Source organism: Aristolochia californica, unplaced genomic scaffold, assembly GCF_029961685.1.
Source record: "Aristolochia californica isolate CCGP_79_NKW_82.1479 unplaced genomic scaffold, dmAriCali1.0.hap1 SCAF_9, whole genome shotgun sequence".
Taxonomy (NCBI): Eukaryota; Viridiplantae; Streptophyta; class Magnoliopsida; order Piperales; family Aristolochiaceae; genus Aristolochia; species Aristolochia californica.
Window position 1 is genome coordinate 34,076,418 of NW_027182290.1, and position 12,744 is coordinate 34,089,161.

Sequence of the window (12,744 nt, forward strand, 5' to 3'; positions counted from 1 at the left end):
TGTCACATAGATCTCGTTGAACCGCTACTTGTTTATTTGTTAGGGTAACAGCTCCATTTAAGCTAATGTTTAAAAATAAAAATTGTAAAAATACTACTTTTATTTTATTTTATTTATAATATTTTTTAATAATAAATTAATTTTATTCTCTAAGAATTTTTTTTTATTTTTTTTATTTTTTTATTTATGGTTTTTGTTTTATAATAAGCATCATAATTAATTTTTCATTTTTTATATCTGCACAAACATTAAAAATCGATTATAAATAGTTTGTAAGAAAATATTTAAATCAGAATTAAAATGGTTTTCTCATATTTTGTTTTGGCGGCACTCACGGTCCGCAAAAGCGGACTGTGGTGGCTCTGGTTCCTTGCTGTCTGTTCGCATTTCGACTTCTCATCTCTACGGCAATCTTTTAAACCCTACTAGTACCGGAAATTTAAAATAACGCACGCCTGACTAGCAGAAGCTGTTGCAATGGCTATCAATACCTCAAGTTCAGATGGCAAGCTGAGTCCGATATCTCATTTCATCGACAGGCCTCACGCAAGTTTCTTCGGTAAGCATCCATTTTTATGTCCACACCGTTCCTTTCGTCATGAGCTATTTTTGGTCTCCGGCTACAAGTTCCGTCTCTCCTGCTTCTGGTTTTGTTTTAATCGAACAAAGAAGTAGCGTTTACAGTCAGTTTGGCAGGTCTGGAAGCTCGAAATATCACTACGCAAAATAAAAGAAGCTTAAAGATATCGGCATTCAATTCTGGAAGGGTTCACGGATTTCATGGTTTTGGTGCGGAGGAGTGTCTCCGGATTGTATTGTCAGACCTTTCGTAGTTTCTTAGCGAACTGACTATCAGTATGATTGCAGGACTTTCAGCTTTTCATATTGGAAATAATTGTTCAGCACCTCACTTTCACGAGCTAAAGAAACAAAAAATTCGTATATTTACTTCTACCATCTGTCTCTCTGGTTCATGTCCAATTTCTAAAAGAAGACTGCCATGTTTAAAGACAAACACCTGTCGTGAAATTTATTAAGCTTGAATTAGCGAGAGGATGCTCTGCGTGGTGTCCAGGTTAACTATATTCAGTAGATTATTTAACTTATCTGTCTCACGCACATTTTATTTATTTAGGTTTTTGTATAGCATGGACGAAGGCATTTTGTTTTTGAAGTCTAAAAGCTCACTTATGTTTAATTTCCAGAATTTCCATAAGATGAGGATAAAATCATCTCCTTTCGCATGTATGGTGAGCTTTTGATTATGTTGCTTGAAATTTATGATAATTTTGTATTCTCATAATTGGTTGATCCACACAACAATAGAAATGTTCTTATTTTGGGATGAGCCTCTTGAAAGCAGCCCATGGAAGTATCATAATCGTTCTTCTACCATTAGAATATGGTCAGACCTGATTCAAAGAAGATTCTGTGATATTAATTTAAATTTTGTCTTCCTGATCCAGTTTGGAGGGAATTCATATGGGGAGCCATTGCTGGGGCCTTTGGGGAAGGTGTCATGCACCCAATAGACACAATAAAAACGAGAGTACAAAGTCAAGCTGTGATTAATGGATGTCAGGTATTGAGACCTGTTCTACAGTGACAAAAACCATTTCCTTTGTTTTTTTTCAACAGTTTATCTACACATTGGTGCTTGGATACTGTGGACAACTGATTAGGTGGAAACAATAAAGCCTAAAGCTACAGCTTTTACAATTTTCTTGTTGAATTTTTTTTTCCTATCTTATCTGCCTGATGGTAATTGAATATCTTGTAGCCAATTGAAAGAGTACGAAGCATAACACATGATGTGATTGGAGCAAATTGGAATCTCCTGTCCTCTGGATTTTAGAATTTTATGCGTTGGTTAATTGGCTGTAATTTTGGAAATAAGAACTAATTAAGACAATTTTATGGTACATCTAGCACTTGTTTGATTAGTTTATTTGTTTATTTTCTCATCTTAATCAGAACCAAAAGAACATAATTCAGATGGTTCGAACAGTCTGGGCAGCAGATGGAATACGAGGTATAAAGTTTTCTCTTGCTTTGCTTTGGTCTGGAGCAGAATGTAGGAGCTTAAATCTCCTTATCCAAAAAAAAAAAAAAAAACTTAAATTTCAAGGTGATCAAGTGACTTGAACACATGGAAAATGCTTGTCATATACATAGGTTCTTCATTGGATACAAAAGCTCATTTAGATAATCAGTTTTACTTCCTTATAAGGACATGCTTCCTTGTTCTGAAGTACTTTTAGTTTTCTGTAGCAAATGCCCATTGGTCTGTGCAATTTTTTGTTTCAAAATTCCCTCTTTCTTTCTTAATTCTATTTGTTTGTGTCCACTTGATACCTTCTTCTCTTAGATAGTTATATTTTTTGTCCTATATAAATGGGTATATTATGGTGTAGGCCTCTTGGTAGAACAGATTAATTTTTACGTGAGAGGTTTCAATGTAAAAGTTATTTTCAAAGTTTTCTAAGTCATTGCTGCTTCTTTTACAAGTTAAGATTATCAGTATAAAAGTGAAAAAAATTCTATTAATGAGCTCAATGCAATCATCTGTCTTTTGTATAAGTGCTACAGTTTTTAACCAAAAGCTGTTGTAATTCCTTCACACTTGCTGTGTACACTAAAATTTTATGAATGTCCTTGGTCAATTTAACTTAAGGCTAAAATGTATCAATCAGTTATAACTTTGCAGATGTAACTGTATATGTGTTCTTTTTTCTTTTTTCTTTTTCCTTTTTTAAAGATTTGACAAACATTTATCAAATATTCTAAGCATAATTTTTAATGATCTTTGGATGTGCAGGCTTTTACAGAGGAGTTTCTCCTGCAGTGACTGGATCTCTTGCAACTGGAGCAACATACTTTGGTGTGATAGAGTCTACAAAGAAGTGGATTGAGGAAGAGCATCCAACCCTTGGAGGCCATTGGACTCACTTCATTGCGGGGGCAGTTGGTGAGCAAATGATTTTTAATAATCTATTCTGTGAATGAATGTGAACATTAATCAGTGGTATAATTTTTCTTTATCAAATATATCATTTGGAAGCTAAGAAGATATACTTTTGTGTTATCATTAGGCATAGATTCCACATTGATTAGGAAACTTAAACTGTCAAAACTCTCCACATTTCCTGCATATTTAAAATCTTTTTACTTCTTCAGGTTAATTGAGTCCAACCTGCGCAACATATCAAGTGCCTATTCTGAGTATCAGAAGGGAACTGGATGAGCCTAGAAATAAATCCCCCTCAACTTGGTTTACTGAAATATCTACACGTCTTTACTTGCTTGCTTAAATTGGATGTATCTCGCTCCATCAGTGACAAAATTGATTATTTAATGAATTGTTCGAGCAATTTTTTACATGACTTGCCCTTCTTGTCCTGATCTTCCAGGAGACACACTTGGCTCCTTTGTCTATGTGCCATTGGAAGTGATGAAGCAACGCATGCAGATTCAAGGCACAAAAAAATCCTGGAATTCTTCTATATTGCAAAAAAGCATTGGTCAGAAGTCAGGAGAACAAATGTACTGTTATTACACAGGAATGTTGCAAGCAGGTTGTTCCATTTGGAAGGAACATGGTCTAAGGGGTTTATATGCTGGGTATGTTCCAAAACTAAAAACATATAGATGCTGTTTCTACTGCTTGATATTCATATACTGGTTGATGTGTATTCGTCTGATAATATGTTGAAAGTGGTTTGCTTGATTCTTGTTTAGGATTTCAATTTTCTTCACATTTTTTTCCTGCAGAAAGTTCATAACTCTTAACATTTACTGTTAGTGCATAATTGAACTCTTAAAATTTGTTGCACATTCTGAAGAATTTTATAGCTCCTCTAATGTTTTGTGAATTTTAATCTATTGGTGCTAGTTTTCTTGTATAGGTCATTTTTAATTATGGAGAAATGGATTGGGCTTAATCTGACTCTAGCTTGTATTTCCATTATTTCCATTTTGCGTGAAATAAAAGTTCATTACTGTTCTCGAAAAAAAAGAAGATCAATAGCAGAATTTGAACTTGAGATAACAAAGCCACTCAGAAAAATTAAACTAGAAACACAAAATTCACCAATTAGCTGATCCATGTGGACAATACTCTATGTAGGAGAAACTTGAGTTGTATTTTGTGGAGACTTATGAGAAGGGATATTGTGTGCTTGTCAACACTTACCATGGTTCCTAAAGCACTGTCAAACAAAGGTTGTAATGAAGTAGAGTACTGTGAGACTCTAAAAATGGAGGTTCATGCTATTGTCATTTTCCTATCTTGGACTCAAAGAATTTCAAAGCAACTTAACTAAGGAAAACACAAAGTTGGGTTTATAAAAAGGGGAACCTTCAATGTTCATAGTGTTGGGAAGTTGTTAAAGCCTTTGCAGGCCTACTTGATGAAATCAGTTTTCGCCTCGTTGTATCTAGGTCACTATTCCAAAGGGAATGGGATGATAATGTTGGCTTATTGGTCAAACTTGCCAGTGACCTGTTTAAATTATTTGACAGGTCTTTATATCCATATCACTTTTATCTCCATATTGTCAATTTGCAATTTTTAAGTGAACTTTTCTTCTTGTTACAGAATTTCTTTGTTGCTTGTGTCTGGGGAAAAATCTTGTATATTGTCATCTAGTTTGATCTGTCAAAAATTTATAGTTTTTCTAGACTCAAATTAATTCTTGGAGGTGTGGACGGGTCTCCCAGCAGGGTCACTCTGCTTCAATTGTTGCATATTTATGATTTTATTCATGACAATTTTCTTTTTCTTTTGTGAAACACAAGTTAATATATTTAGTTGTTTTTGACAGATATTGGTCTACACTTGCAAGGGACGTGCCATTTGCTGGTCTCATGGTCAGCCCTTGTGTAACTCTGTGTTAATGACTTTTATTTTGTTTCATTTTATGAAAGCCGAGGTGATGATACTAAATACATTTGAGAATGTTGTAGCCCTTGTCTGAAATTTTTTTGCTGCATTTTGATTCATATTCTGTACAGGTTACATTTTATGAAGCTCTAAAGAATGTGAGTGAGTATGGAACGCAGAAGTTTCAGCTTAATGTAGACCATTATGTCAGTAGTTCTCTGGAAGGCTTCGTTTTAGGAGGATTAGCTGGTGGTAAGTGTTCTGCAGTTGCAAATGGCTTGAAGTGCCATCTACTTGTTGATGCTTTACACTTTTTTTTCCCTTATCTTGGACACATGGATTAAGAATAAACTTTTACTGGATTCTGTAGGGTTCAGTGCATATCTCACAACTCCTTTGGATGTCGTAAAGACAAGACTACAGGTGCAAGGATCAACAACAAGGTAACATTCTCTTACACTTTAATCATCACACAAATTTGAAATTCCAAATTCACTATCGAAAGAAGAAACAAATAATGATAATGACAATTTTATGTAATTAATAATAATAATAATTTTTGCTACTACAACAGTGAGATTGACATGCTCACGTGTCAGGTACACGGGGTGGTCAGATGCAATCCGAAGGATTTGGATGGTTGAAGGCACCAAAGGGCTTTTAAAAGGCAGTGTGCCTAGAATTATTTGGTATGTTCCAGCTTCTGCTCTCACATTTATGGCTGTTGAATTTCTTCGAGAACATTTCAATGGTGATGTCCATGAAGTTGCAAGCTTATCAATTGACACAAGATCCACTGTTAAAGAGGTAGCATAGCAATATACTTACTTTGCTCATGATTATGGAGACATTGTCCATCATATGCATTCTTTTGTAACACCCAGATACAAAGCTTTTGACAGGTACAGCACTATTCGAAATGTACATTTCTTGCATGAATTTGTGAACAGGGTAGGCAGGGGAACATTCAATTTGAGTGAATTAACTAATCCAACTGATTAGTAAAATGAAGATAAAGATGTTACAGAACTTGAAAAGAGCAAATAGAGGTCACTAGCAGATAGAATTCTGTTTTTGTTTGTTATATAGGCTTTGTACTTGGTGTCATAGAATTTGCAACACTAATTATAACTATTGTAATTTTTTAAGTATCTTTGTAAAGTTCAAGAGAGTTTTTGTCCCCGAAATCGAAGAAAAAGTCATTTTAGTAAGAGTGTAATGGAAGCATATCCAGTTCATTTCCATTTCCTTAATGAACCTATTAATTATACCAAAAGATTAAATTCCACTTGGGGAAGGAAAAAGCTCTGCATGATTCGAATGAATGTAAAGCGTAACATGGGATCCACTATTAGTGAGGCAGCTTAGCAAAAGAGATTTTGCTAATGATTCTGAGCACGTTGTGCAAAAACATGCATACAAATCATATTAATTTGTAATATGTGGACGCAAAGCTTCAATAGGAACACCACTGTACAGAAGATTCATTTCTTGGATGAATTTGTGGACGACGTGAGCAGGGGAACACACAAACAATCCCTAGCGAAGACTGCAATTCACTCTTGAGCTTCATACCAACAAGACGTCGAGAAAGATTTATTGTACTCAGCCCATGACAGGAAATATTTGATTGATGATGCAGAGACGGAGCCATGGGACAAAGAATATGTGCGACGCGTCGTGTACCGTCACTTGAAGAAGAAGAGATGGTTTAGCTGCTTAGGTACATGCAGCCGGTTCTTTGAGATGAATCAATTGAACTCTTATACTGTTCTCTTCCACCTATGAAGCATTATTTAGAATTAGTATTTAGACATACTCATACTACACTTAAAGTTTTACTCAATACCACTAGAAAAACCCTACCTGCAGCAGATGTGTCTTCCACAGCAAGTGACTGCATTCTTCAATCAGAGCTCTTTCCCTGCTGACCACACCAGCAAGCTCTGACATTTTGCTACAAACTCTTTCTGCCTGTGTTCGCCAAAGACCTTCACAATTAGCCTGTAACTCCAAGTTGGATGCAAATGGAAGGTTTCACCCACTGCAGAAAATGGTGACTGGAAACTGAACTCACCTTTGGTTGGAAAATTTCAACACCTGGATAAATTGCTTCCAATGTACTGGTAGCAGAATTTAGAGCTTCACCTAAATCTCGAATATCAATCTTCAGTAAAGTCAATCATGGCCATGTTAGTTAGATTGCCGGTTGCGCAGACACTTAAAAAGGGGAATAAGGCAGCAGCTTACCTTCACATTCCCAATGATCGCGAGCCGAATTGATGCATCCTGCAAGCCTTTAACGGTGCCTGTAAGGGAGCTCGTGTAGTCCTCCAACAAACTCTCCCATTCTTCCAAGTATGGCATCTACAAGTTGCATTAACGAAATTTAATGAAAAGGGCAAATCAATGCCATGAAGATCCAATTTCTACATTTCTTTGCTCCAGAAACTAGAAAGATTCATCTCGCCTGGTGTATACAAAGGGAAGAAGGGAAAGAATACAAGAAATATATTTTGTTTACATTAAGCAGATGCAGTCAAGATTAAGAAATCATAAGCTACCCCCCTTCGGGTGATACTTACTTGCGCTTCCAGAATTGTTGATAAGCTCTGCGTCAGTTTCAACCGCCTAAGTTCTACCTGTTTCTTGCCCACGGAATCCCGCATTTCTGATATTCTGGCAACAGCGCTATGAAGCATTTTCTGTAGGGATTTCAAAAGGCAAAGAATTTGGAACAGCAAAGATAGACACAGGCGCATTGTGTGGAAAAACGTACGAATGGAAGTTGTTCGAGCTTCTGCGGAGAAGGGTACAGATTGGTTTGCGAGTTGGTGACTAACCTCTGAGGCGGTTCTCTGGTTATTCATGGCAGCCTCTGCCTTTGCGTTGGCGAATCTCCACTGTAAGTACCGATTGTGCAGAAGTTTCAGCAGATAAACATCTTCCGGATTGCTGCGACCACCTCTTCCTTTCTTTGCATCTGCCACTGACTTCACTTGAGATGGATGGGGAGGTGGAAGACAAATTGATGAAGCCAAATTAGGTCTGGGGAGACCAGATGGTACTGAGACGGATTTGGTGAGGTTGAAAGATTGTTGGCAACCAGAGAGGGCAGAATTGAGAGAACGGTAACAAGGGGAAGAAAAGACTCGGCAGAAATCGCTGGCGACATTTCCCTCTGCTGCTAAGAGCCTCACTGATACCGTCGTCAACAGATCCCTCTCCGGCATAGAGGACCGAACTTCAGGGATTGTGCGAATTTTAGTGGTCTTAGGGGGAAGCGGCGGACTGTCGCAATTGCCAGGCTGGCTGCTGATCGAGCATGTTTCAGATTCGGAGAAATCGCTCATGGTGAAATTATCGGCGGAGGACGACTCCTCAGAGTCATTTTCATTGTCCGATGGCTCGGGAAGGTTTCTCTGCAAACAAGACCCAGAATCTTGAACTCCATTTATTTTTACCGTCGAGAGACTGGACTTCAATAGCTTCGCAGCCGCTGAATTTGTTGCGTAAGAAATTGTCCTGGAATGATTTTGGTTCACAAAGTTCGACCTGGGAGTGGCCAAAGGTGTGTCAGTTCTTGAACGAACTCTAGCCGGGAGTTTGGAGTTCACGGTTTTCCCCAAATATATATTTTCCGAGGGCCTAGACGACTCCAAATCGTGCTCTTCGTTCTCCTTGAAAAGCTTGACCGCCCGCTTCCTCTGCCCAGCCAAAGCACATTTTCCCTGAAGTCCAGCTGGGAACGGTGTCTCCGAACTCCGTACCGTCTCCAACCTGTTCTGATCGGCGAAAGACAAGGGATGATCTTCCGCCACAAGAATCCGCCTCTGTGCGGGCATCGACCGGGGAGTTTCCGCAGAAGGCTTGGCCGCCGTGAGATGAACATCTCCCAAATAGAGAGACGAAGGTACCACCGGAGACATGAAGCGAGAGCTAACTTGCTTGACCCTCGGTCGCCGAACAGTCGCCGGTTTCTTTCCTGCCGGTTCTGAAGGGGGCAAACACTCGTTGCTCTCGGCCGGTTTTGTCGTTTCTTGAGAAACCTCCATGATGATCAAGTAACGGTGAACGAAAATTGGAGAGGGGACAGGAAGGGAGAAATTAAACAAGAAGGATTCTTAGTTCTGAGATGTAATGGGAGAATTTTCTGAGTGGCCTCCGTGCAGAACGGTTTCTCTTCTCACCATTTCAGTGAGGCAGAAAGTAGCCGTTGGAGAGCAACGGCGAGGGCAATTATTCCGGAGATTTTGTGATTCAATTAACACGGACGTTGAAAGAGAGTTTTTAAGTCTTCTAACGGTCGCGAAGAGCAGCGGCACGAACGCCACAGGAATCTCGTGCGCGAACAGCCTAATTGGAGTAGTCACAAGGAGAGATGGGCCTAGTAAATTAAAGGTTTTGAAAGATGATAGATAAAAACCATGGGCCTTTGATTGACTGCGTCGCCGCCCTTTCTAGTGGTTGTTTAATCAACTCTAATTACCAAAGCACCCCTGGATTGATCAAAGAATGCTGAATATTACTTATTGGATAAAGCAAGTTGATGTGGTGAAACAAAATTTGAAGTTACACATACAGTGACAATCACAATTGCAGTGGTAGCCGTCAGCATTGTTTTCCCATGTCCTTCAGGAAGATCATGAACAGACTGCAAGGCAAGAGCAAAAGCCATAGCACCTCTTAAAGTCCTGCCATTGCATGGAAATAGCCACTTAGCAAACATCTTACTCCTAACGTAGTGATTACATATCAAAACAACTTCATCTTCTCACCACTATACCAAAATGCTTTCTGGTGCTTCATAGGTATTTGCTGCTCTCTGGGCCGAACCAGGTTGACCAAGTATGCACAGGAAAATACACATGTACCACCCTTTAATTTAGAAATACCAAGTCAAAACAAAGGTTGATGAAGTCAACTCATTCAAATCGTATTTACAACTGATTAATATCAAGAGCAACTATTTAGCTAAGCCACATGCATCAATGCAACAATCCCACAAGCAGGAGAGGCATAACAAATTCCTGAATTCCAAAGGAATAAGGATACGATTGAGAAGAATATGAATCCCACATGTGACCAGCTGTGCTCTTCCATAGCAATATCAAAGCCCATGTATATAAACCTGCAAATCAGAAAAAGTTTATTAGGAAAACAGCATAGCAGAATTCAGACAAACGCAATAGTCAAATGCAAAAGTCAAGGTTATTTTCTTGCACAAAAATTTCAGCCAATGATGATAGCAAATGAAAAAATGCAGTTGAAAATCGTTGAGAATTCTCAGACAAGTTTGGGTATGTTTAATGTTTCATTGCCTGGAAAAGATGACCACAGGAATGCCTTCAATGTGGTCCTGACAGAGAGAGCCATTGACTATGGGGACCAAGAATACTTACAAGTCCTGTAAACAATATGGAAACAATACCAGAAAGGCCAAAAGCCTTCTGCTAACATGTACCTAGTACAGAAAAAAGGATGACATGAAAGAAATTAGTGATATCAAACAGAAACATAACATAGGTCTAAATGAAAAGCCAAACAAAAGTAGAAGAGATCTCATACAAGAAATAAGGGAAGAGGACAAACAGACAGCACTCCAAATTTTGATAACTGAAAGACAACCGATGAAAAAATCATTAGTATACTCTTTTGATAGACAGCTGTGGTCTATAAGATAAAAACACAAAGACCAACACTGAGAATGAGAAGTATGGTTTGCCATATCAGTATGGATTAAAAACCCAAAGCACTGCCTTGGTATATGCGGACTGTCATATTCCATTTTATTGCCCTATTCCATTTTATAGAGCTTTTACAAGCCATGGCAGATGGAAGCCATGGTAGCAGTGTAATTCCACATTAGCAAAGGTATCAGCAATTCAATCAGAGGATCAGGAAACATTCAGCCCATGGCAAGGAGCAAAGATTAAAGAGCTTTTCAAAGACGTTGTACAAGCCATGGCAGATGGAAGGCTTTCTTCATCTGGCAAATTTTAATAGCAAAATCTCCCTTAACAACTAAATGAGGATAGTATGAAAGAGCTGTACACAGCTGCTTAATTCCTGGGAGGAGCAGCATCAGCAAATACCAACTGAGTCAACAATACACACCAAAGCAAAGCAAAAAAGAGTGGATCTGCTCAGGATCATGAACAGCTCCCCAATACTATTTTAAAGTCTGTGATAAATCAAAGTTAAGTTTGTGACTGCCAAGAAGACAGTTACCAAGCAGTAGAGCTGACAGACTTTGAGCGATAAAAGTAACGAGGGGGATAATGTGATAGAACTTTATAAACACTGCGTGACAGAGAAAAAGATGAAAGTTTCTTTCAATTACCATTTCAATCAAGCTGAACCAAATAGAGTGGTTCTTAAATTATTGTTGTTTTATGAAAGTTGAATTCATTAAGCCCGAAAGCAAAAACTAAATAACAGGGGAGTCCCTAGCAATGAGGGATTGGAGGGAAACTCGTTTTCTAGCCAAAGAATCAGCCAAGCTATTGGCTGTCTAGGAACATAATTCCAGTTATAAACAAAAGAATTTACAATTTCAAAATAACACGGCCATTGACACCAAGAAGGATCTTTCATCCCGGAGCACCAATTAGTCACATTTTAAATCACCCTCAATGAGGAGAGAACCTTGAATTCTGTCTTTGAACACTAGGAGACCATGATGTAAGGCTTGAAGCTCAACAGTTATTGAATCAGCAACACTGAGGGACCAATATAGGATGCCAAAATAGACCTGAAGAATTTCTGAAAACACCATCAAATATAGCAGGATCCAGATTGCCAAGGGACGAGCCATCAAAATTAAGTTTTGTTACTTCATTATTTGGCGGCTTCCATTCTTCTACTAAAGGAGGACTGAAGTGAGAAAGGAAAGAGATCTGGAACCAGCAACTTCAAACAAGATCATTCCTAACCTCATCAAAGAGGGGAATAGTACCAAGCCAAGTAACAATCTAAGCAAGAGTTCTTTCAGCAACTCTCTGCCAAGGCAACGCATAATTTTGGAAAATCCTTCCATTCCTCTCATTCCATACACTGCAAGAAATAATGGTAAGACAAGCCTGAGACATGATCTGGCCAAAAGAAGAAGTTTGAGGCCAGTACCAAGCTGCATGAGACTTGAGAGAGAGGCTGACAGACAAACTTGAATTTCGAACCTGTTGAAGAAGAAGCACCAAATATGCCAAACGAAATTGCAATGGAGAAGAAGATGATTGATAGATTCATCAACAAGATGGCAAAGGGGACAAATCTTGCTTGGAACATGGACTCCACAGCGAATTAAATTATCTCTGTTGAGAATTTTTCAATACTGAGCACTCTGAAGGAAGAAATTGGCTTTAGGTGGTTCTTGAACTATGCTCTCACAATAACCATTTTATGGCTTTAATAGCCAACCTCCATTTCACAACAGCAATGGCCATCCTGCATAGGAAACAGCCATACTTAGGAGCAGCCAAGGAATAAAACTGAGAGGAAATAGAGAAGGTGGTCTAATAAAACATACTGAGAAGCTGAACAAGGCAGTGGTCAAGCATAGTATTTACAATTACAACCCTGAAACCATAAAATTGTGGCTGAATTTTCCCAGGAGAACTATTCACCTTAAATCACATCAAATAAGGTAACACTGTTCAGTGGCATAATAATTGCAACAAGTATTAAAACGATAGAAATTAGATGCTTATTTTCTCCACGGACGCAAAAATTCTTTTCACCTGTCACCTCCTTATTCGCTTGACCCGGCAGCTTTCGGCCAGTGTGGTCTGGGACTCTGTTTAACTAGTAATTACAATTTCCCATTTTAAATTACAAAGAACATTCCAGAACCCTAAACTAGG

General features: G+C 38.4%; 2 protein-coding genes across 2 annotated transcripts; one reads left to right on the plus strand and one right to left on the minus strand.

The window, feature by feature from the left end:
- The first annotated feature begins 349 nt into the window (after window positions 1–349).
- Window positions 350–6,044, plus strand: LOC137941540 (uncharacterized). Its single transcript, XM_068786997.1, has 9 exons — window positions 350–559; window positions 1,467–1,582; window positions 1,975–2,032; window positions 2,819–2,968; window positions 3,411–3,621; window positions 4,824–4,869; window positions 5,014–5,134; window positions 5,253–5,325; window positions 5,482–6,044. Exons 1-9 carry the CDS (start codon window positions 478–480, stop codon window positions 5,696–5,698), a joined length of 1,074 nt encoding a protein of 357 aa, XP_068643098.1. The 5' UTR covers window positions 350–477; the 3' UTR covers window positions 5,699–6,044.
- A 190-nt stretch (window positions 6,045–6,234) lies between these two features.
- Window positions 6,235–9,116, minus strand: LOC137941543 (QWRF motif-containing protein 6-like). Its single transcript, XM_068787001.1, has 6 exons — window positions 7,726–9,116; window positions 7,468–7,587; window positions 7,133–7,249; window positions 6,960–7,049; window positions 6,749–6,856; window positions 6,235–6,664 (listed from the first exon to the last, which is right to left on the minus strand). Exons 1-6 carry the CDS (start codon window positions 8,935–8,937, stop codon window positions 6,602–6,604), a joined length of 1,710 nt encoding a protein of 569 aa, XP_068643102.1. The 5' UTR covers window positions 8,938–9,116; the 3' UTR covers window positions 6,235–6,601.
- Between the last annotated feature and the right edge of the window lie 3,628 nt (window positions 9,117–12,744).